The sequence below is a fragment of the Sciurus vulgaris genome (assembly GCF_902686455.1).
Source record: "Sciurus vulgaris genome assembly, chromosome: 3".
Lineage (NCBI taxonomy): Eukaryota > Metazoa > Chordata > Mammalia > Rodentia > Sciuridae > Sciurus > Sciurus vulgaris.
The window spans coordinates 25,171,080-25,192,577 of NC_136463.1; the positions used below are offsets into that span (position 1 = coordinate 25,171,080).

Consider the following 21,498-nt stretch of genomic DNA (forward strand, 5'->3'; position numbering starts at 1 on the left):
TTCCACAGTCCCAGAAATAATGTGGGTCCTTATCTGCTTCACCTTGTCCCCCGTGGGCTTGGTCACACTTCAGAGCCACACATCTCTTAGGGATGCTTGCTCTCCTGACTCCACAAAGAATCTCAGCACTGCTCCAGCCCCCCAGGACAAGAGGTGTTATTAGTACCTGGAAGGGTTCTAGAGGCAAGGAGAGTCACTGAGCAACCTTGGGCAGCACTAGCCAGACCAGCTTTCACATCTAGGAGACTTAAGGGCCTTTCAATCCATTTTGCAGTGATTGAACATCCCTGGGCACCTAGCACAAATTTGGGCACTGTGGGTAGTTGGTCCTGGCCCAAGCCATGGAAAATCTGCTGCAGATCATCACTGCCAGATATGCCTATCCAGGACTAAGGACATTGTAGCATTGCTCCAAATCTGGGAGGGAATGCTGAAGAGCCAACTTTCTGATACATCTTTGGATCCACCCAGGATGTGCTGCTGTAAGGACAATGATGGGCCACTAGTTAAGCATTTTAGATTTTTTATTTGGAACTGCTGGTTCCCCAAGACTGGTGGAGGCCTGCTAGAGTCCACAGAACCCCTTGTTAACACAGAATCCAGCTGCCCCAGTCCTTTTGTGCAGAACCACTTGAGAATGTTAACTACTGGACACATCTGTCAGCTGCCTTAAAAAGGACAAGCATGGAAGAGATGCCATTTGTGGGGACAGATAGAAGGGAAGAGGAAAGATCTTCTAGCAAGGGAAGTGAAGAGAGTCAGAGATGATACAGACGACCCCGAAAATAACTTTGCAAACAGTGAAAGAGCTGGGCGTGGTGGCACATGCCTGTAATCCCAGTGGCTCAGGAGGCTGAGACAGAAGGATCAAGAGTTCAAAGCCAGCCTCAACAAAAGTGAGGCACTAAGCAACTCAGTGAGACCCTGTTTCTATACAAAATATGAAATAGGGCTGGGGATGTGGCTCAGTGGTAGAGTGTCCCTGAGTTTAATTCCCAGTACCCACCCCCTCAAAAAAACCAGAGAGTACATAAAATACGCTTCGTTTTATCACAAGCAGTGCTCCAGCCTCTACAACATGGCACAGGGTGGAACATTAACATCAGAGCTCACCCCACCCACCTCTGGGAACCTAGCAAGAAATTTCTTGTGTCAAAATTCTGGGTGAGGTCATCAGAGCAGAGTCTGGTTCAAACCCCTGTTCTGCCACTTACTAACTATATGACCTTGCGCAGACCATTTAACTTCTCTGACTCTTCATCTTCTCTGTGAAATGGGGACAACCTGGTGAGGAACAAATAAACTGATACATGTACAGTGTGTACTTAGTTGAGCTAATGTGGCAGGCTGTAGAGATGTGTGCAGCAAAGGACAGTGAGTAAGGAAGCAGAGGCAAGATCCCCATCCCTCCTGGTTCTTTGCCTTATACCTGGAGAACTGACAAGCTTTGCACTGTCAGATCCCAATTTGGGAAAACTATGGACAAAGACAGTGATTAGCAGCCTCCATTCTGAAATGGAACTCCTCTGTATCTCCAAGTGGCCCTGCCCCCAAGGAGGTCTTTGTTAATAGAAGTCAAGTTACACATGACACTTTCCTACTCCAAATTCTTCCATAACTCTGACACAAGACAGCACAGTTAATAGGGGCAGAGTATATTTATGGGCATGGCTGGGCAAACAGGCTGGTTAGGAGTCTGGGACAGGGTCAGGAGGATCTGGCTTCCCACTGGCCAACATGACAGAGTCCCCCTCGCGCTGTTGTCTGATGTACTGATCCAACAGGGCAGTCAGCTGGATGGACTGGTGCTGAAGCAGGGAGTGGGTCTGGGCCATGAGGAGGGTGAGCCCTCCGACCAGCTCTCCTTGCAGCAGGGACAGACTGGGCAGCTTGGAATAGTTGATGAAGCCCTGCCTGCTGAGAATGGTGTCATCAATGCAGCCACCTGGAAGAACAGAGGGTCAGCTGGTCCCCATAAATGCCTGTCTTCTCTGGAAATAATGTCTCAACCCCAGGAATCTGCTCTCCATTGCCATTCTCTCCCCTCCCAGCCTGCCCCAGAGTCTGGGTCCACCACCCCACCCACTCCCACTTGTAGAGATCAATAGCCTCCTCTCTTTCCCTCTGAAAACTTGCATCATCCATCCACCATCCCCAAACACCCCTTAAGGTAGCATTTCCTAAACATTCCTGAAAAAAGAATCATGAAGTGGAGGGAAAAAATAGGGAGTTATTTGATGGGAAAAGGCTTTTAATTTTACAAGATGAAAAGTTAGGGGCTGGGGTTGTAGCTCAGTGGTAGAGCTCTTGCCTAGCACGTGAGGCACTGAGTTCAATCCTTGGTATACATACATAAAGATAAATAAAAATAAAGGTATTGTGTCCATCTACAATTAAAAAAATATATTTAAAAAAAAAAAAGATAAAAAGTTATGGAAGCCAGGCATGGTAGTGCACACCTGTAATCCTGGTGACGCAGAAGGCTGAGGCAGGAGGATTGTAAGTTCAAAGCCAGCCTCAGCAACTTAATGTGGCTCTCAACAACTTAGTGAGATCCTGCCTCAAAAATAAAAATTAAAAGTTATGGGGATAGTGATTGCACAACATTATAAATGCATTTAATACCACTGTACATTTAAAAATAGTTAAGATGGTAAATTTTACTTTTGTTTTTGTGTTTTGATCCTGGGGATTGAACCCAGGGGTGTGTTACCACTGAGCTATATCCCCAGTCCTTTTCATTTTTTATTTTGAGACAGGTTCTCACTAAATTGCTGAGGTTGCCCTTGAACTTGCAATCCTCCTGCCTCGGCCTCCCCAGTTGCTGGAATTATAGGTGTGTGCAAAAAAGCCTGGCTCCTAAGATGACAAATTTTATGTGTATTTCACAACAGAAAAATTTAAGGGAAAAAAAGAATCACAGGGCGTACTATAAATATAGATTTCCTATGAAATGATTTTCCTGGGGACATGGGCAGTATTCTCTACAGAATAAGCCCCCTAGTGAGTCAGCATAGAAGTGTCTGGGAAAACTGGTTATTGGCCCAGCACCCTTTACTTGGGGTACTTGTTTTAAATACCTCCATCGGTGTGGATTTCAGCACCCTGCCACCTGACAGACTCAAGGTGTCTGAATTTCCCCTGTCTCATCCAGAGCCCCCTTTCTGTCTTCCTTAGTCTTCCCTCTAGCACAGAAGTGGGGTGGTGAGACAATACAGGTGTCAAATGATAGTCAGCTCTCAATAAAACTGCTATTGATTCTGGTCCCATCTGTGAGAGCATGTTCCCTGTAGACAGTACCAGGCTCAGTGGCACCTGCCCCACCTCACTTCCCAGCCCTAACTGGCAGGAGTGCTTGCTCACCTAGCAGTGGCAGGAAAGGCACACCTTTTAAGATGCGCACCATCTCCTTGACCTTGGGCTCTTCACTGACCAGCAGCATGTTGTGTCCCACAAAAAGGGGCAACAGGTTTTGATACTTGGAATCTTCCAGAAAAGGCTTCAGGACCTGGGATGGCAAGAAAGAATGGCTGATGGAGGATAAGTGGGGGCAAGTGACACTTACCTTGGTCATGGGCCACATCAGGCGGAAGGTACAACCCTCAACCCTTAACCGTAATTTAGGCAGCAGACTAGGAGGTGGTTTGTCTAGGCCAGCTAGGGGAGGAGTTGGAAGTAGGGTATGAAGGGAGCAGAGCCAACCTCGGTTTGCCAGCCACGCAGAGGAAGTGGTGGCAGAAGACGGCCCTGTGATGGTCACCCCTACCTGATTGGGGAAGACCTTCATCAAGATCTTATGCTTCCGTAGCTGGTGCCGCATGGCAAGTTTGTCCTCTGCACTCAGGGCCACATTTTGGCAGATGGCTATCATCCGGTTGTCTCGGAAAACTGCTGCTATCTCCCGACGGAGGAGCCGGATGAGGCCCGTTTCCTGAAGGCAAAAAGGGATGCTGAGAGGTGTCAGCTGTCTCTGCCCCTGGTAGCTCTCACTCTCTCCCAGATAGGCCTGAAGCTTTCAGTGATGCCCAAATGTGCAGCACACTGGGGAACAGGTGAGGTAGCTGGGCCCCTGACTCTCAGCAGGGTATAACATCTCCCACTGTAACCCTTCTGTTTTCACTAGCTAATCACAATCTTCAGAGCAGTGTTTTCAAACCTAAGAATGCTTGCTTCTCCCCAAACAGGTCAGCAGGCTGCCCTAGTGAACACTGTTTGAATAACATTGTGAAAATTACTTTGGCTATCAATCTGATACTGTACTGATGAATTATTTTGCCAGTTTTAAATACAAGACAAGATGAGGGTATAGTTGGGTGATAGAACTTGTGCTTAGCATGCATGAGGACCCAGGTTCAATCCCCAACAACAATAAAAAAAGGAGGAAAGGAAGGAAGGAAGGAAGGAAGATACAGCATAACTTTTGCATTGTTAGTTTAAATGTGAGACACTTTCACAGAACAAGACTTAATTTTTTTAAAATATATTTTTTAGATGTTGACAAAGCTTTATTTTATTCATTTTTTTTTATATGGGGTGCTGAGAATTGAACCCAGTGCCTCACACATGCTAGGCAAGTGCTCTATCGCTGAGCCACAACCTCAGTCCCAAGACTTATTGTCTTAAGACAAAGTTTCTCAAAACCGAGAACTTGAGGATCTAAGAATATTCTTACAGATCTCTACAACACTGTTTAAGAGATTTTTTTCCCCCTAAAACAAGGATTCTAAAATTTATTTAGCTGGGGATGTAGCTTGGTCGTATAGTGTTTGCCTAGTATGCTCAAGGCCCTGGGTTTGATTCAGTACCATGAAAAACATAATTAAAAATAATAAAATGTATTTTAAAAGTGGACAACCTGGAAGTCATGTGCATTTTGCAGAATTCCATGAAAAAATGTGTGTGTGTTAACAAATGAAGATATAATAGTGTACTAAATGTAGGTTCTAGATTTGCCCTGTTTGATATAGTAGCCACCAAGGCAAATGTGGCTCTTTATATTTAAAGCAATTAAAATCAGACACAATTAATTAGTTACTCAGTCACACTAGCTTCAAGCACTCAGAGGTCATATGTGGTTAGTGGGTACCATACTGGACAATGCAGATATTGAACATCTCCTTCATTCCAGAAAGTTATACTGCATGTGTTGTTCTAGATTCTTCTACAGTTATGGAGTAGCATGTACAAATGGCCTAAGAAAAAATTATGGGAGAAAAATTCCATTTGATTTGTCTGAACTGATATGGAAATGCTACCAATAGATTTTGCTGGGTTGAGCCAGGTTCGGTAGCACATGCCTGTAGTCCCAGCTACTTGGGTGGTTGAGGCATAGGGTCACTGGAGCCCACGAGTTCAAGATCAGTCTGGACAACATGGTGAGAACTCATTTCAAACAAGCAAAACAAAAAAACAAACGTCAGATAATATTTAAGTTTTGTGTTTTTTTAAAGATGCAAAACAAAACAAAAATTCAGCTGGGCAAAAACCTAAGAGCTGGTGAAAGAGGCCAAGCTTCTGAAGTGTGGCTTGCCAAGCAATGCTCCATGTGACCCTTCAGGGCCATTTCAGAGTGCTCTGTGTTTTCACAGGTAAAAACCCAGATGCTAGGTTGTCCCCTCATTCATCTTTGAGGAATCTGCTCAATGACTCAGAGAATCTTTTCCAATTAACCTAACTCCCTCAGGCTGCAGTTGCTGACAGCTTTCTCTCCAGCAAGAGAAGACAGCTACCTAATCCTTAAGCAGCAGCAGACAACTAGAATAGTAGAATTTATTTAGTATAACAAAACAAGAGTCACTATAAAGATACAAATTCTCCACTGGGTCTTCCCATTCTTTTAAGGACAGAATGCTTCTCTCATTCCTCTAAGAAAACATGGAAGCTTTAACTCCTTTTATGACAGGAGAGGGTTGGGGTGTCACTTAGTAGTAGGGACTAGCCTGACATGCACAAGTCCCTGAGTCTGATCCCTAACACTGCAAAAAAAAAAAAAAAAAAAAAAAAAAAAAAACCACAAAGATAGGAGAGACCTCTACCCTCCCGCAACCTGCTCGGGTAGCTTTCACACACATTTTTAGAGACAAGTACAGCATGAAGGAAATCCAGGAGACCCATCCAATCCACAGAACCCAAAGGCAAAAGCAGAATCAGGTGCAGATTTCATTTTAAAGTATCTGGACCACAGGATCAAGTAGGAAGTGAAACAATGACATGAGTGACTGTGGCTTGGAGTCCCACCTCACTATGAGAGAAAAGATCATTTTAATCCGCTATCCCACCACCAAGTGATGTGCATGCAGTCTCCTCCTTACCTCCTTGGGAGGCCTGGGAGGAGGTGGCAGGCACCTTGGGTTGATGGCAGGTTTGGGGGGAATATACTCAGTCACAGCCATCAGCTTCTGACGTTCAAAGTGCATGACACGACGGTGGCGGGTTACAGCCTTTGAACCATAGCGGACAGTCTGGAGGGTGGGCAGCCGGCCTGAGGGAGGAGATGGTAACAGTGAAATACAACCTCTTGGAGGCCCTAGTTTGCCCAAAATGGAGCAAAACCACACCTCTGGAGAGACACAACATGGCTCACAGAACTAGACAAGGAACTGCCTGCCAGAAATCCTGAAATCCCAAACCTTCTCTTTTTTGTGGTTCATCTTAGGTCAGTTGCTGGATCTCATGAGGCTCCCATTTCTCCAGCTTAATTATGTGCAGAGATAGGATTAAAAAATGAGAACAAAGGTGAAAGTATTTCAAACACATTAACCAAAGGGGGAGAGGGCTCAGCAAACCTTTTCCTAAATGGACAAACAGTAAATATTTAGGTTTGGGGGCCATTCTATTTGTCACTTACACTCAACTATGCCAAAATATAACCACAGACATTTATGTAAACAGATGAGGTTTGTTTCAATATAAGTTTATTTATAAAATACGGTGACCAGCGGTTGGAGATATAGCTCAGTGGCAGAATACTTGCTTAACATACTCAAAGCCCGAGGTTAATCTCCAGCACCACAAAACAAAACAAAAATAAAAAACACACCCAGTGACTGGCCCTGCCATGATATACCTACCCCCACTCAGTCATCAACATCAGCATCAACTGGGAATTCGTTAGAAATACCTGGACCTACTGAATCAGAAACTCTGGGGTAGGGCTTAGCAAAGTGTTTTAATAAAATCCCCCTGGTTGGGGCTGGGGATATAGCTTAGTTGTAGAAAATTTGTCTAGCACAGGAAAGACAGAGTTCAATTCCCAGTACCACCAAAACAATAATAACAATAATAATTTCTCCTGGTGATTCCAATGCATGCTCAAGTTTGGAAACCATGCTCGACATTGCCTCTGAGGGTAGTTCCATGATTTGAAGTGGGGGTCGGGGGTTGGGGGTATACAACACTGACCGACTATTATGCTACTCTCCCACCTCTCTCTTCCCTTCTCTCTTCTTGTTGACAGGCAATGCTTAAGAGGATCCCTCAGGAAACAGAGACACTTAAAGTCCTGAGCTAAAGTGACCCCTTCATTCTCAACACAAGGGCCAAGACTAGTGTTTCCCAATTTCAGCCCCTCCCAAGGCTGAGAAGGGACCTCAGGAAAAAGATCTGCTAGAAGGTACCTCTAATAGACAGCATGGAGATCTGCTGGGTAAGAGGTTTACTGCCAATGGCCACAAAACCTAATGCTATAAGTGGCTTTGAAATCAGATGAAACTGAATTTTAATATTTCTTCAGTCACTTACTGTGACCTTGCCCAGTCTCTAAACCGATCCAAAACTTGTTTTCTCATCTATAAAGGGCAGATGGTAATCCTTTCCTCACAGGATGCTTAAGATCAAAATGGGATAAGACGTGTAAAACATTTATCACAGTTCCTGGTCTATATTAAGTGCTCAAATTCATTCATTAAACACGTATCTGTTGCATGCCTACTAACGTTAGACACCATGCCACCTGCTGGCTATGCTGTATGAATGATTCTGCCTTACAGAGCTTAACAGGAGACAAACGAATAAATAAAAGCAAAATGACAGACTATGATGTTACAAACTATGATGGGACGGGGGGGGGGGGCAATACACAGGGTACAAAATACAGAGAAACCTGCTTTACTGAGGGTCATGTGGGAAGACCTGAGGAGGCAACATTTAGGCTTAGACCTTCAGAAGGAGGCATAAAGCAAAAGTCCCGGCAAAGACTGGTGCAACCAGTCGGGGGTGAGAGCTAAGTGGTGGGGTAAAGAAACCCAAGGCAGGGGAACTGGTACATAGGGAATAAATACTTTTTGTTGGTAACATCGTTGCTGTGATAATCAGTGTCTGGAGTCACAGGGAATTGGATGGGATAAGACCCACGATAAAGCTGGTGTCAAGGATCACCGGGAAATCTCTGGAGTCAGAGACAACCGGAAGTGTCAGAAGTAAAGGAGGGGAGACCAGGATTAGAGAGCGATGGCCAGATACGCAGTGAAGTCTTACGGGCCGCTCCTTACCCGCCTGGGGCAGGAGACCCCCTCGCAGCACTCCAGTCGCGGCCGCAGCCATCGCCACCGGAAGAACAGACAGGAGCTTAACGGAGACGGAAGAAGCTAAGGATTGTGGGCCAACGAACGCCGGGGCCGGAAGCGGTGGGCGGACCTTCCGGATGGAGCCGTGGTCCGCATGCGCAGAGTCGGGAACTAGGAGCCCTCCCTCTCCTCCACTTCCTCCCAACCTGGCGTCCGGTCTCCTAGCAACGACACGGACTCTTGGAAACCGCCCCTTTCTTATCACTCCTACCTCCAACGGTCCAATTTGCTGCCCGCAAATCCTCTCCACATCCATCAAACTCCAGATTCTTCACCCCGACTTCCTTGTCTTCGACTACATCCCTGACAAGTTGCTCAGAATCAACCCATTTCCACTAAGATTCTTTCTCCTCCGCCATTCTCGGTTTGGCTATCCTTAGAACTAGTCCAAGTTTCTCAGCTCCTCTTTGTTTCTTTCCCGCCTCAGGCCGGCAGCTGTCTACTTTAGATCATGCCTGGAGGTAAGTAGGGAAGTGGGTTGGTAGGTAGAACAGTTGGACAACGATAGAATCAGCCTCCAAGAATGAAGAAAAGTGACAACTGGATTCATCTTTTGACAGCTAAACTTGCCCAGAGTCCAGAGGAAAAGGATGTCTACATTACTGAAGCCCTTATCACTGAGCGGAACTTGACCTTCCCTGAGGATGAAGATCTGTCAGAGAAGATGTGAGTGCACGGGGGAAGAAAAGGATGCTAGAAGATTGAGACACGTAACTACCAGTTTGCTGAACCCTACAGATTTGTTCACTTATCCTTGTTTCTTTACTTTCTCCCAATCCAATCAGTGTTGATTTTCCCTCCTTAAAAATTGTTCGTTTTAGTCGGGCATGATGGTGCACACCTGTAATCCCAGCAACTCAGGAGGCTGAAGCAGGAGAACTGCAAATTCAAGACCTGCCTCAGCAAATTAGGGAGACCCTGTCTCAAGATAAAATAAATAAATAAATAAAAACGACTGGGTATGTAGCTCAGCACCTCTAGATTTAATCCCCCAAATCACACCCCCCAAATCGTTCTGTTTTTCGCCATCCTCACTCAACTGCCTTTCATAAAGCTGTCATCCCTTCTCAACAAACTCCTTACTAATTTCCCTGTACCCAGTCTAGCCTCCTTATACTCTTTCTAAAGCATTATTTTTATTTATTTACTTATTTGTTTGTTTGTTTGTTTGTTATTACTGGGAATTGAACCCAGGGACACTTTACTGAAGTTTTGCTAAATTGCTGAGTCTGGCCTAGAACTTGTCCTCCTGCCTCAACCTCCCAAGTTGCTGGGATTACAGGTGTGTGGCACTGTGTGGTTTAAAGTGATCCTTTTAAATGACAGATCTGATCAGGTACTTTATAATAGAAACTTTCTCAGCTCCCTATAACCTCCACAGTAAACTCCAAATGCCTTAAAATGAGTTGACCTGTTTTCTTCAGCCTATTTCCAGCCACTCTTCATGAGTAACACCTTGTTACTCAAAGGTATTGGGGGGCAGCGACATTGGCATTTATCTAGGAGCTTGTTAGAAATAAAAAAATCTGAGGCCAATCCCAGAACTACTGAATAAGAACCTGCATTTTAATTACCTATTAGGGATGGATTAGAATACACGTACTGTTCATTCTACTTGAAATGCCTTCTCCCTGTCCCCCTCCTAGCTTTATAGCTAACTCCTACTCATCTGTCACCTCCTCCAGGAAGCAGGTCTGAATCCCCCTATCCTGGATATGGTGTACAGCCCATATACTGCTATAGACTCTTGTACCTGGCTGTGTCATCCACTTGTCATAGACGTTTGCCTTGCTTCCCTAATAGTGATGGGCAGGGACTCTGTCATTTATCTCTTGTCGACACAGTAAATGTTGTGGAATTAATGAACGTGTGGATGAACAGGTGACTTTCTCTCCATGGACCACTCAAAAGGTAGAACAAGGAAGGGTCTGCCTGCAGAGATGCTCTCATTACTGCCCCACCCATCACCTAAGATGGCCCAAGAAAGGCTTCTCTGGCCTCCAGATCTCTCCAGGAACCATGAATGGACTTCAATCCAGTTTCCCAGAGGGCCTCTACTCCTTTCACTGATTCTTTCCAGTGCCACCAAAAAGAGATATAGGTCTCCTAGGCAAGTCAGCTTCATGACCTGGACATCACTTCCTGAAGTGATGAGTGTCACTCGGTCCTACCCACTCTACAAGGATGAGTGTCACTCGGTCTCTACCCCTCCTCAAAGTGCCTCCTCCTCCTCCTCCCTCCTCCTTTCCCTCCCATCTCCCCTGCGGAGACCACAGAGCTGAGCTCTGTCACACCACTCCACCAATTCTTCTCCCAGGTTTCACACTCTTGCTGAACTGCAGACTGTGCGCCTGGACCGGGAGGGGATTACCACTATCAGGAACTTAGAGGGTCTCCAGAATCTTCACAGTCTCTATCTGCAAGTGGTAACTATTGTCTCCTTCTCTTCCTTCCCCCTGGCCCCTTGTGAACTACGTCTGTCTAATCTTAAAGCAGCCAGACAGGTCATCTTGTGCCTTCTTTGATATTCAGGCAAATAGGTCTTTGTTTAAATCATTCCCAGGTGAATCAAAAATTCTCCTGAGTTGAAAGACTAATCCCTCTGAAAGAGATCTTGAATGTGTCCTTGAATTGTTGCTCCTTAATCAGACACTTCTCTTGATCTAGTTCTTCTTGGTGTCTGCCCTAAACCTTTCATATTACACAGCCCAACTCCATTCCTGTTTTGAAGAAAAGGAAGAGAAAACTGAAGATTCCTCTACACCTTTCAGATCCTTAAAGGTTGCTAGTTGGTGGTTGTTGGGTGGTCTTCAGTCTTCTCCAGCTTGATTATGCCCAGATCCCTTTCAATTTCCCCGCAGAGACACTTCAGATCAAATGAATATATGCTCATTTTTCCCTCTTAGCATGCAAGTCACCACCAAGGCCTTTTCCATTTTTGTAGTGACCCCTTGATTTACCCTTCTCTGATTCCCAGCTCCCTCTTTTGTTGTGGGGTCAGAGAAGGGTACTTCAAACCAGTTTAGCCAACCCCAAGTTTATACTTTTAACCATTCACCCAAAGAAAGCAAATCATCTCCCAAAGATAGTGACAGCCAGTCATTCCAGTCAGGAGTGGAGTTGTTCCTAAAGTGCAACTATGGTACTGGGGCTTTGTCCCCTTAAAGGGTTCCCCACCCAACTTAGTTTCCCCCACTTTGGTTTCTTCCTGCAGAATAAGATCCAGCGAATTGAGAACCTGGCTTGCATCCCCTCCTTGCGGTATGTGGCACCAAGGCTCAGGTGGGGAAGGAGTAAGGAGTGGGTGGGGGACCCTGGCAAAACCCCAAGAACTGGTTCAGAGGTCTCCAAGCCTGGCTTTTGATCAGCTGAGAACCTAGTAAGCCTCCCTCTGCTTTCCCTATCCCAAAAGGCCATGTGTCCCCAACTTGTCATCCAGCTTCCTGATGGGGACCCAGGTGTCTGATGTCTTCTCTTCCTCCAAGGGTCCTATGATTCCACTGTGTCTTCCCTGCTCTTCTTTCCCTAGTTTCCTGTCTCTAGCAGGAAACAGAATCAAGCACGTGGAAAACCTCCTTGACCTCCCATACCTCCAGTTTCTGGACCTCTCTGAGAACCTGATAGAAACACTGAAGCTGGGTAGGAACACCCTAGTGGGGCTCACGGGACATGTCCTGTGTGGGGTCCTCCCTTCTTTCTGCCCCGCCTCCACCGTTTCCTGGCACTTGTGTTCAACACCATCCTGCATGTACACTTCATCCTGAGGGTGTGGGGTGCAGAGTTGGTATAAGAGCCTCACTCCCTCTCTCTGCCACATGCAGATGAGCTCCCACCGAGCCTCCTCATCCTCAACCTGACTGGCAATGGCTGCACCAAGCAGAAGCGCTACAGGTGAGGGAATGATGGTGGGAGGGACGAAGTGCTGGTTAGGTTCCACCTACTAACTCCACAAGCTCCTCCTCAGCCTACAAACCTGGCATTGCCCCTGGCCCCTTCTCCTCCACCCCCATAGTTTAAGTTTGCCCTTTTCCCATTTCATTCCCAACACTGCACAGGAGCCAGCCCTTAGCTCTTTGGGGCTGTCCCCAGGCCAATCTGCTAGACCCTTAGCTGCCACCTGCCCAGGTGTGGATGTTGTAACGTGTCCTGTGTCCTCCCAGGGATGCCTTCCTCAGTAGCCTCTGCTCTTACTGTCCTGCAGGGAGACGGTGATAGCAGCCCTGCCACTGCTCCTGGACCTGGATGGGCAGCCTGTGTCAGAGCGCTGGATCTCAGATGAGGAGGACAAAGCCTCTGATGATGACGATGAGTTCCCAGAGCTGAGTGGCCCATTTTGTACAGAGCGAGGTGACAATGTTTTCTATGGTTTTCACCCTCCCCTGAACCCACCCTGCCCTACGGGTCTGGAGGAAGCTAAGATGGCAGTGGTGTCTGGGGAATGGCCTCAATCCCAGTCAGCAACTGGGCCACAGGTGGTAGACAGTGCAGCCAGGGCCAGGTTCTGGTCCTGGGCATCAGGGGGCTCACCTCTCCTGAGTCCCAGCCTCAGGCTCCTCTCTACTAAGAGTGTGTGGTGCGGGATCACCCAGAGACCTTCCTGAACCCAGAGGGCCCTCCTGCTGAGCCCTAGGCTCCAGCCACCACCCTGGTCCCTCCCAGGCTTCCTCAAGGAGCTTGAGCAGATGAACAGACACCAGAAGCGCAGGCAACAAGAAGCCCTGACGGACCACTTTCTGAGGATGGAGATCCAGCCCACCCTCACTGAATTGCCCCTGCTACATGGGGTGCCCGTGGCTGGGGAGAGCAGCCCTTCTGTCACTCCAGAGCAAGAAAAGGAGTCACCCCCTGAGGCTGCCTCTTCACTCCAGGCCTCATCTTCCACCAAGAAACCATGCACTCTGGTTCCCAGGGCCCAGCAAAGCTCTGTCCAGACAAGGAAGGGGGCCTCAGCAGCATCAGTCCCCAAAACCTCTCTGGGTAGGGCCCTTAGCACAACCAAAACTACAACCAAAAAAATCAAGAAGTGAAGTGTGGCCTCCCTATGTAAGTTTTCTCTCCTTCTCAGACCCCTCACCTCCCCAGTAAACTGTCTCTAGGCTTTTCATGTCACATGAGGGCATCTCAGGGTAAGGAACCAGTAAATAAAATAGCAGCCTAATTCTAAAGAACAAATAGAACAAATTCCTTTCTTTTTTTTCTTTTTTTTTTTTGGTAGTAGGGAACGCAGGGTCACTTAACCACTGAGCCACATCCCCAGCCCCCCACCCCCTTTAAAAATTTTTTGTTATTGTTGGTGATGGAGCTTTATTTTTTATTTTTATTTATATGTGGTGCTGAGGATCACACCTAGTGCCTCACACATGTTAGGCAAGAACTCTACCACTGAGCCACAACTCCAGCCCCCCAGCCCTATTTTTTATATTTTATTTAGAAACAGGGTCTTGCTGAGTTGCTTAAGGATTTGCTAAGTTACTGAGGCAGGCTTTGAACTCGTGATCCTCCTGCCTCAGCCTCCTGAGCCACTGGGATTACAGGCATGTGCCACCATGCCCAGCTAAAGAACAAATTTTTAATCTTACAAAAGGCTGATAATCCCTCAAGGTCCCAGCCAACTTCATAGCTCCTGAGTGGGCAGGAAGTAGGTACTGCCTCATTGAGGAGGCAACCTCCCAGGGCATATCTCACTACCCTTCCAAGGGTGTGTCCTTCCCAGAGCCAAGCCAAGGACCAAAACCCTGTGGTCCTAATTGACCCCAGACAGGGCTGGGGATGAAGCTCAGTAGCAGAGTACTTGCCTAACATGTGCCATGTGCAAGGCCTTGGGTTCAATCCCAATACAAAAAAAAAAAAAAAAAAAAAAAAATTGTCCTCACAAATAGGAGCCAGTTACCATGCAAGGCATGATCTCTGATCTTCATGTGCGTGCAAACACATGCATGCACACACACACACCATTAGGGATGTTTCATCTCTTTTCTCAAATTCCCTCCACAAATTTTGGGTCTAATCCCTATCACCTCCATCATTAGAACGTGCTGGATGGAGGGCTGGGGTTATGGCTTAATGGTAGAGTGCTTGCCTAGCATGCATGAGGCACTAGGTTTGATTCTCAGCACCGCTTATAAGTAAATAAATAAATAAAAGGTTCATCAACAACTAAAAAAAAAGAATGTGCTGGTGGACCCAGGTGTGGTGTGCCCACCTATAATCCCAGGGACTCAGGAGGCTGAGGCAGAAGGATCACAAGTTAGGGCTAGCTTCAGCAACTTAGCGAGACCCTCAGCAACTCAGTGAGGCCCTAAGCAACTCAGAAAGACCCTGTCTCAAAATAAAGAAAGAAAAAGGGCTGGGGATGTGGTTTAGCACCCCAGGGCTAAATCCTGAGAGAGGAAAGAAAGGAATGAAGGAAGGAAGGGAGGGAGGGAGGGAGGAAGAAAGGGAGGAAGGGAGGAAGGAAGGAAATTAAAAGGAAAGAAGGAAGGATGGAAAAAAAGGAAGGAAGGAAGGAAAGAAAATTAAAAGAATGTGCTGGCGTGTTGACTGGCACCACATGCCACACAGCCAGTTTGGGTCTGCCCTTTGCCCTCACTGGCCTCTCATACCCCATTGGACCTGGAATCCAGCTCACTGAACAAGAAAATAAAACACATTTATTAAGGCAAAGGCTGTACCAGCCACTCAGAACAGTCCAAGGGGCAGGAAGGGATTGCCCCAAACAACCACCCCAGCTCAAGGCAGCTGGTGATAGGATCCTGTACCTGCCCTGGTCCTGCAGGAGCCATGTGTTCAGCTATGTGTAGGCCTGGGTCTCCCTCTCCACGAAGGCCTGGAAGAGGCCACCCAGCTCCTGGTGGGCTGGGCTCCGCTCACCAGCCAGAAGCCTCCTGGCAGCTTCTAGGCCTTCCTGCTCCAGGTCCTGCTGCTTCTGCCGCAGCTGCTGCCCCTGCTCCTGCTGGAAAGGCCAGAGGGGAGAATGTGTGCCCTCTCACAGGTGGAGAAAGCCAAGATCGCCAGCACTGTCCAGGGCAGCTAGCTCCAAAGAGTGGGGCCTCTCTCCAGGTGCTGCAGTCTCCTCCCAGCTCCTTGTTTCCACAGTGACAGTTGGTGGAGGTGGGGGTGTCACCCAGGGTACCCCCTACTCCCTGGGGTTACCTGCTCACTCTCCATCAGCCCCAGGGCCACCTGGTGTCCACGGTAGAGCATGTGTCGGCGATCCACTTGAGTCTGGAATCGAGGCAGGGTCCGAACAGGATCCTGTGCTCCAAAAGTGGGGGACAGCACCTGGGGGGCCTGACTTGCCCCCATGCCAAAGATGAAAGGTTTGAACACTGACCTAATGGAATATGGACAGCAAGACTGAGGTAGATCATCTCCTGTCACCTCCCCTGCCTGGTACCCAGCACCCCAAACCCTCATTCTTCTCACCTGGACGGGTCTGGTGTAGCAGTGAGGAAGTGGACACAGGGCTGTGTGGGATCCTGAGGCAGGATGGACACCATGCTGGCTGTTGTTCGGAAGCCTCCAGAGTCCATACAAATGCCACTCTCTTTGTTTCTGAGAATGTCCATCATCACCTCTGCTGTGATACTCCCTGCCATGGAGGAAAGAATGAGGTTCCCAGCAGAGGGAGAACGTGGCCCTCCTGGCCCCACCCTGCCCACACTCACGGACCTTGCCATTTCTGTAGCAGCTCCCGCCCAGCCCGGAAGCGTGCCTTGGCAGCCTCCATGCGCACAGGCTGCTGGGTCAGAGAGAAGACCTGAGCAAAGTCAAAGGCGCCCTGCCCACTCCACCAGCCCTGGGCCTGGGCATGGCTCCGAAGTTCCGGATGTTCGGCTGAGATGTCCGTGCCAATGCTCAGCTGGTTGGAGATGTTTTGGGCACCCCCTGTGGAGGAGAGGGGGAGTGTTCGTTTATCATGGACCACCCATTCTATGCCAAACTCTGGGCTAGATGCTGATAATGTGATGGTGACAAGAACACCTTACGCTCATGGGGCCACAGAGGTGGGGGAGACAAAATAATCACTGAGATAAATGCAATGGCGAAGAGGTACCTGCTTGCATGTAAGGAGTTGCCTAACAACCCAGGGAAGTCCCAGAAGGCTTCCCAGAGGAAGTGACAGGCTGATGCACAGGAGGACTTAACCAGGTGAAAAGTGAGGAGAGTCCCTACATGGGCTTATTTCCCATCTCCCTTTGATGTCCCCAAAGTTCGGCACCTGGATGGTATCCCTCTGCCCCACTAGCTCTCCCAACTCCCAAGGCTGACAAAGGGGGAACGACTCTGAGAGGTGGGCCCCGGCACTGGGCCCCTCACCCTGGATCCTCTGTGCAGCCCACAGTCTCCCAGCTGTCTCCAGCACCCATGCCTCAGTCCGGTCAGCCAGCAGGAAAGTGTTGTGGTAGCAGAATGGCATGGGGTCCTCCCGGCAGCTGCCCCCCTGCCCATAGCGCTCCAGCAAGCCTGTGATCACACGCAGGGCCTCCTGGGCAGTGCTGCCCCGTTCTAAAGCCAGCCTGGCAAAGTGAGAGGTCAGGGGGCAGAAGTGAACCAGAGGCATTTGGTAACAAGCCCAAATCATACAACAAATCCACTAGTATTGGTGGTTTCTAAGCTGTGCTCTGAGGGTTCCACAGGAAGGCCTGAAACAGTTTCAGAAATTGAAGTGCCCTGAGGCCCCACTTGTCCTCCATCAGAGCTGCTCTATTGGTTTCATAAACCTGGACTCTACAAGAGCTTTTCAATTGAAAAAAAAAAAAAAAATTACATCTATTAAAAAAAGGTAAACTAGTGCCATCCTATTTCTGGGCCAGGACAGTCTCCTTTATTAGACTGTGGAGATGGGGCCAGGAGAGAGGAGAGGGAGGGCAGCCTCCTTTGGGAGGGCATAAAGGCAAGGACAGCAGAGAGGAGGCTGCCCCTATGAACCAGGTTGGCGGAGGGAGGAAAAGGGAGATGAAGGAGGGAGGTTCCACACCTGAGCAGGTCCATGCCCAGCAGGGCTTCCCCCTCCCCAACGGGCTCCTTGGTCCACACTGCTTCATTGCCAATGCAGACACCATGCTCATTGGCGCCCATCTCAGCCCCCCACAGCCAAGAAGGACGACTCAGAATCACAGCATGTGTCTTCGACACCTGTTCCACCTCAATGTAGGTGCACTGAAGGCAGAGAGAAAGGAAGACTCCACTCAGAAAGGGTTAGAACCCACACTGTGCAGGCACTTTGCCAATCACCTTGTGCATTGTCTTTGGGTCTCATTCCCATTTTACAGCTCAGGAAACTGAGGTCGACTGGCTAAATAATAGGCTTCAGGTCCAGGTTGGTAGACTTGAAGCTCATATTCTTTTTCACTACATCTGGCAACCTCCCAGGTGGAGAAAGCAGAGGAAGAAGGTCTTCGAAGAATGCCTAGATCTGCCAATCTTTTCAGGATCTCATAAGGCTTTACCCACCTGGAGCCGGCTCCCAGGGGTGTGAGTGCCTGCTGGTACAAACACCACCTCCTGCACCTCATCCCGGGGTCTGTCTGAGTTCTTTGCAAAGATCACGGCTGGGATGGCAGAGGCTGGAGGCATGGAAACTAAGCAGTCGCAGGAACAAGGGGTGTCAGACATTGAGGACGCCATCTGCGGAGAGGTGGGGATGACTGTGTCCCTCTCCTACCTTTCCATAATCCTGGCCACGTCTCAGGCCTAAGGCGCTCCCTCTCTCAACACGTGTATACACAAGCGTATTCCCAGACGCTCAGCACCTCAGACACTCGTTGCTTGGGGTGCACAAACCTGGCACTTAGCTTGGAGTCAGCAGGCGGCGCAGATCCTGCAAGTCCGAGGGTTCTGCCCTACTGACAGTCTAGGAAATAGTGGTATGGTCTCCCTGGCTCTCCCACTCCTCGCCAAAGTCTCACGATCCTGCGCATGCCCAAAGATCCGCCCCTCTTCCGTCCACCCCCTTTCGCGTCCCCAGTACGGTATATCCCTCACTCTCTCAGCCTCCAATGCCCCCAAGTTGGTCCCCGAAGTCACCTCCTCTGCTTCAGATCAGGTGGATTCCAATGGACGGAAGCTTCCAGGTGACCTGGGTGGCCTTTGACCCCGGGGGCGGGGCCTGAACTTCACACCTGCAGTTCCGCTGTTTTCCACCTGGGTGCGCACGAGCACCACTTCTCCAAGCCTGCCTGTTTCCCTGAGGCTCAGTGCACGGGCGCTACTTTTGGGCCTGATAAAAGACTGATTGGGACGAATCTGCTCATCTGATGGGGTCGCTGTGGGGAGCTAGAGCTGGAAATTGAAAGGAATCTTCGTAAAACGGAAAGATTCCTAAGAGAGCGTGGACTGCTGGGGCATCTGGAAATTAAGGATGAATCTCAGTTACTTGAGTCCTGCTTTGAATTCCAAAAACACAATCCCAGTAAGCTCTATGAGGGAGTTACAAGCCAGTAGGTGTAGGTATAACAATGCATTTTTTAAAAAGGCACAAGGACATATATGCCTGTAGTCCCACCCCAAAAGTTCTTTCCTGCCCCATAATGCTCATGGGAAAAGAGCTTTGAAAGGAAATTAAAAATTTTCTAGTCCAAAACTTCGGTGTCTTTACTTACAGTGAAACCGGAAAAGCGAAAGAAAAGTCTTGACCAAGGGGAACAGACACACTGCAGTACAGAGAAGGATCATGATCCCAAATATTCTGACTTCCAGTTCATTTGCACTGTAAAACGTCTCCATAAACCCGGTGGGGTGGTGCACGACTGTAAACCCAGCTACCCAGGAGATTGACAGTAGTTGAAGTAGGAAGATCTCTCAAATTCCAGGCCAACCAACCTGAACATGACAGCGAGACAGCGAGGGCCGGGCACGGTGGCACACGGGGCTCAGGAGACTGAGGCAGGAGGATCTTGAGTTCAAAAGCCAGCCTCAGCAAAAGTGAGGGGTTAAGCAACTCAGTGAGACCCTGTCTCTAAATAAAATACAAAATAGGGCTAGGGATGTGTGGTTCAGTGGTTGAATGCCCCTGAGTTTAATCCCTGTCACCCCTGCTCCTGAAAAAAAAAAAAAAAAAAAAAAAAAAGGTCTGAAGATCTAGCACTTGCAGTGGTAGAGGGCTATATCCCTAGAATAGCATTTGTGAAGCCCTGGGTTCAACCTCCTGTAACAAGAACAAAAATAAACTTATCTCCATAGCCAGGATTTAAGCAAAACGCATCTCACACACTTGCTTCATGGAGCCCTCCAGGAATGGGAAATGGGGCACAGTGCAGATTATCTACTTCCAGGGATTTCACTGAATCTGTAGTCACTTTTGGGTGGTAAGAACCTTTTAACAATATTAATTCTTCTGAACCGTGAACACGGAATATTGTTCCGTTTGTGTGTGTGTGTGTGTGTTCTTTGATTTCTTTCATTAATGTCTTAACGGTTCAGTGTACAGCTATTTCCCCTACTTTGTTAAATTTATCCCCATTTGTTGTAAACTATTAATAAATGGAATTATTGATTTCTTTACCGGATAGTTTGTTGTTCGTGTATAGAGATGCTCCTGATTTATGTGTGCTGACTGTGTCCTGTGACTTTATCCGTTGATTAACTCTAACAGTTCTTTGGTGGAGTTTGTTTCCCAAGGTTCTTTTCAAGCCTACACTACTAACACGCTGAGCGGTCAGGCACGCTGGGATTCATGGGACGGTGAAGGCGGCTTCTAGAGCATGGTTGGGAAGAGATTGTGAGGTTGCTATTGGTTGTCGTTCCGCAGCAAACGCCAAGGCTATGTACTCACAATGCGGGTTCACCTTCTGCACTTCCCGGGATTGCCCGCTGGGGGGCGGGAGCAGGTAGGAGGGCAAGGAGAGAACCGACTTGGAGAGAGCGCTACGCAGCCCCAGGCTGCTGTTGGTAGGCTGCCTTCTCCGCTGTCAGGTTTCTATTCCTGACTTCATTTCCCCACCCCGGAGGGCTTTTACTTCACTTCCCAGGACAGGAGATGGCCCAAAGAGGTCGCCCATTGGGTCAGCCCCGACACAGTTCCCTAACTCCCTCTCCTCTTCTCCAGGATCATCCTGACTGCGCACCACATCTGAGCCGCCATAGGTGGACTTGGGCTCCAGTCAGGGGGGCCAGGCCAGCTAGGCAGCATTGCAAACGAGCAAGCATCAGCCCCACCAAAGGCCCCCGCTAAGAATGCAGGTCAGCGGGAGGAGCTGCAAGGAGAGGAGGAGCAGTCTCAACCCTGCCCAGACAGGCCCAGCCGGCCCCACAGCTGCCCTCCTATCCCTGGGGGCAACCTGGGGAAAAAGGAGATTCACCAGGCTCCTGGGGGTCTTACTCCCCCAGATCCAGAAAGACAAAAAGAGGTGCCCAGCAGGAGTGCTGCAGGCATGAGGTCACAGGGAAACACACCTGTTCCTCCTCTTCCCAAACTGCTAAATCCCAGAACAGATAGAAATAAACAATTGCCCACCCTCCACCAACCATTCTGGTTTCCTCTATAACTCTTAAATAATTCTGATACTCCTATCCCAAGGTTGTCTTAAATTTTGTGGCCCCAGAATCTCAAGTGATAGAATGGGCCACTGGAAAGCCAGATTTGGTTGGAGAAATTGGGTTAGGGTTAGAGTGGGACACAGGAATCCTGCTAGGGGCAAATAATACATTTAGCAAAACAAAGATGAGAAAGTGAAAAAAAAAAAAAGAACCCTAACCCTATCTCTTTGGGGCCCAAACTGGACCCTTCATTCACTTTCCTATATTTGGGGCTCTGGATAACTGAGATTTTTACTCCCTTATTGTGAATTAGGCACTAGCTGCCTGGAAAAACGTGTGTGAATAAGTATTTCTGCATCCCTCTGAGGGTGGCACACGGTAGGTCCAGTGAGCTATGTCTGTGCACATTGCAGTTGAGTAACCATGGCAGGTTTCTAGCTGTGAGTTGCAGTAG

The 21,498-nt window shown here is 48.4% G+C and overlaps 3 protein-coding genes across 7 annotated transcripts; 1 reads left to right on the forward strand and 2 right to left on the reverse strand.

Moving 5' to 3' along the window:
• Window positions 1-1,639: 1,639 nt before the first annotated feature.
• Window positions 1,640-8,627, reverse strand: MRPL10 (mitochondrial ribosomal protein L10). Of its 2 annotated transcripts, none has more exons than XM_079134747.1 (5): window positions 8,490-8,627; window positions 6,312-6,481; window positions 3,767-3,931; window positions 3,364-3,508; window positions 1,640-1,945 (listed from the first exon to the last, which is right to left on the reverse strand). In XM_079134747.1, the coding sequence occupies exons 1-5, from the start codon at window positions 8,539-8,541 to the stop codon at window positions 1,689-1,691; spliced, it is 789 nt and encodes a 262-aa protein (XP_078990873.1). In that variant the 5' UTR covers window positions 8,542-8,627; the 3' UTR covers window positions 1,640-1,688. The 2 variants fall into 2 exon arrangements, with proteins under 2 accessions (XP_078990873.1, XP_078990874.1); XM_079134748.1 differs by lacking the exon at window positions 1,640-1,945 and adding an exon at window positions 2,448-3,185.
• A 92-nt stretch (window positions 8,628-8,719) lies between these two features.
• On the forward strand, window positions 8,720-13,731 carry LRRC46 (leucine rich repeat containing 46). Of its 2 annotated transcripts, XM_079134749.1 has the most exons (8): window positions 8,727-9,025; window positions 9,125-9,230; window positions 10,882-10,990; window positions 11,779-11,825; window positions 12,094-12,203; window positions 12,386-12,455; window positions 12,766-12,911; window positions 13,224-13,731. In XM_079134749.1, the coding sequence occupies exons 1-8, from the start codon at window positions 9,016-9,018 to the stop codon at window positions 13,589-13,591; spliced, it is 966 nt and encodes a 321-aa protein (XP_078990875.1). In that variant the 5' UTR covers window positions 8,727-9,015; the 3' UTR covers window positions 13,592-13,731. The 2 variants fall into 2 exon arrangements, with proteins under 2 accessions (XP_078990876.1, XP_078990875.1); XM_079134750.1 differs by lacking the exons at window positions 12,094-12,203; window positions 12,386-12,455 and having other exon boundaries at window positions 8,720-9,025.
• A 1,457-nt stretch (window positions 13,732-15,188) lies between these two features.
• On the reverse strand, window positions 15,189-18,713 carry SCRN2 (secernin 2). Of its 3 annotated transcripts, none has more exons than XM_079133390.1 (8): window positions 18,594-18,713; window positions 18,021-18,194; window positions 17,545-17,726; window positions 16,884-17,083; window positions 16,236-16,451; window positions 15,990-16,155; window positions 15,717-15,897; window positions 15,189-15,516 (listed from the first exon to the last, which is right to left on the reverse strand). In XM_079133390.1, exons 2-8 carry the CDS (start codon window positions 18,192-18,194, stop codon window positions 15,355-15,357), a joined length of 1,281 nt encoding a protein of 426 aa, XP_078989516.1. In that variant the 5' UTR covers window positions 18,594-18,713; the 3' UTR covers window positions 15,189-15,354. The 3 variants fall into 3 exon arrangements, with proteins under 3 accessions (XP_078989516.1, XP_078989518.1, XP_078989517.1); XM_079133392.1 differs by having other exon boundaries at window positions 18,531-18,606; XM_079133391.1 differs by lacking the exon at window positions 18,594-18,713 and adding an exon at window positions 18,351-18,522.
• Window positions 18,714-21,498: the final 2,785 nt, after the last annotated feature.

What these genes read in the sequence shown, in the direction of transcription:
- MRPL10 (XM_079134747.1), bottom strand. Translation starts at nt 8,541, where the DNA reads ATGGCTGCGGCCGCGACTGGAGTGCTGCGAGGGGGTCTCCTGCCCCAG. An exon ending in TGAAGGTCTTCCCCAATCAG is followed by an intron (nt 3,509 to 3,766) that starts GTAGGGGTGACC and finishes TTGCCATCCCAG; the next exon opens with GTCCTGAAGCCTTTTCTGGA. An exon ending in GCCTTTCCTGCCACTGCTAG is followed by an intron (nt 1,946 to 3,363) that starts GTGAGCAAGCAC and finishes CTGTTCTTCCAG; the next exon opens with GTGGCTGCATTGATGACACC.
- LRRC46 (XM_079134749.1), top strand. An exon ending in GATAGAAACACTGAAGCTGG is followed by an intron (nt 12,204 to 12,385) that starts GTAGGAACACCC and finishes TGCCACATGCAG; the next exon opens with ATGAGCTCCCACCGAGCCTC. An exon ending in ACCAAGCAGAAGCGCTACAG is followed by an intron (nt 12,456 to 12,765) that starts GTGAGGGAATGA and finishes ACTGTCCTGCAG; the next exon opens with GGAGACGGTGATAGCAGCCC.
- SCRN2 (XM_079133390.1), bottom strand. Translation starts at nt 18,194, where the DNA reads ATGGCGTCCTCAATGTCTGACACCCCTTGTTCCTGCGACTGCTTAGTT. An exon ending in GCTGCTACAGAAATGGCAAG is followed by an intron (nt 16,156 to 16,235) that starts GTCCGTGAGTGT and finishes CCTCCATGGCAG; the next exon opens with GGAGTATCACAGCAGAGGTG. An exon ending in GGCTGATGGAGAGTGAGCAG is followed by an intron (nt 15,517 to 15,716) that starts GTAACCCCAGGG and finishes TGGCCTTTCCAG; the next exon opens with CAGGAGCAGGGGCAGCAGCT.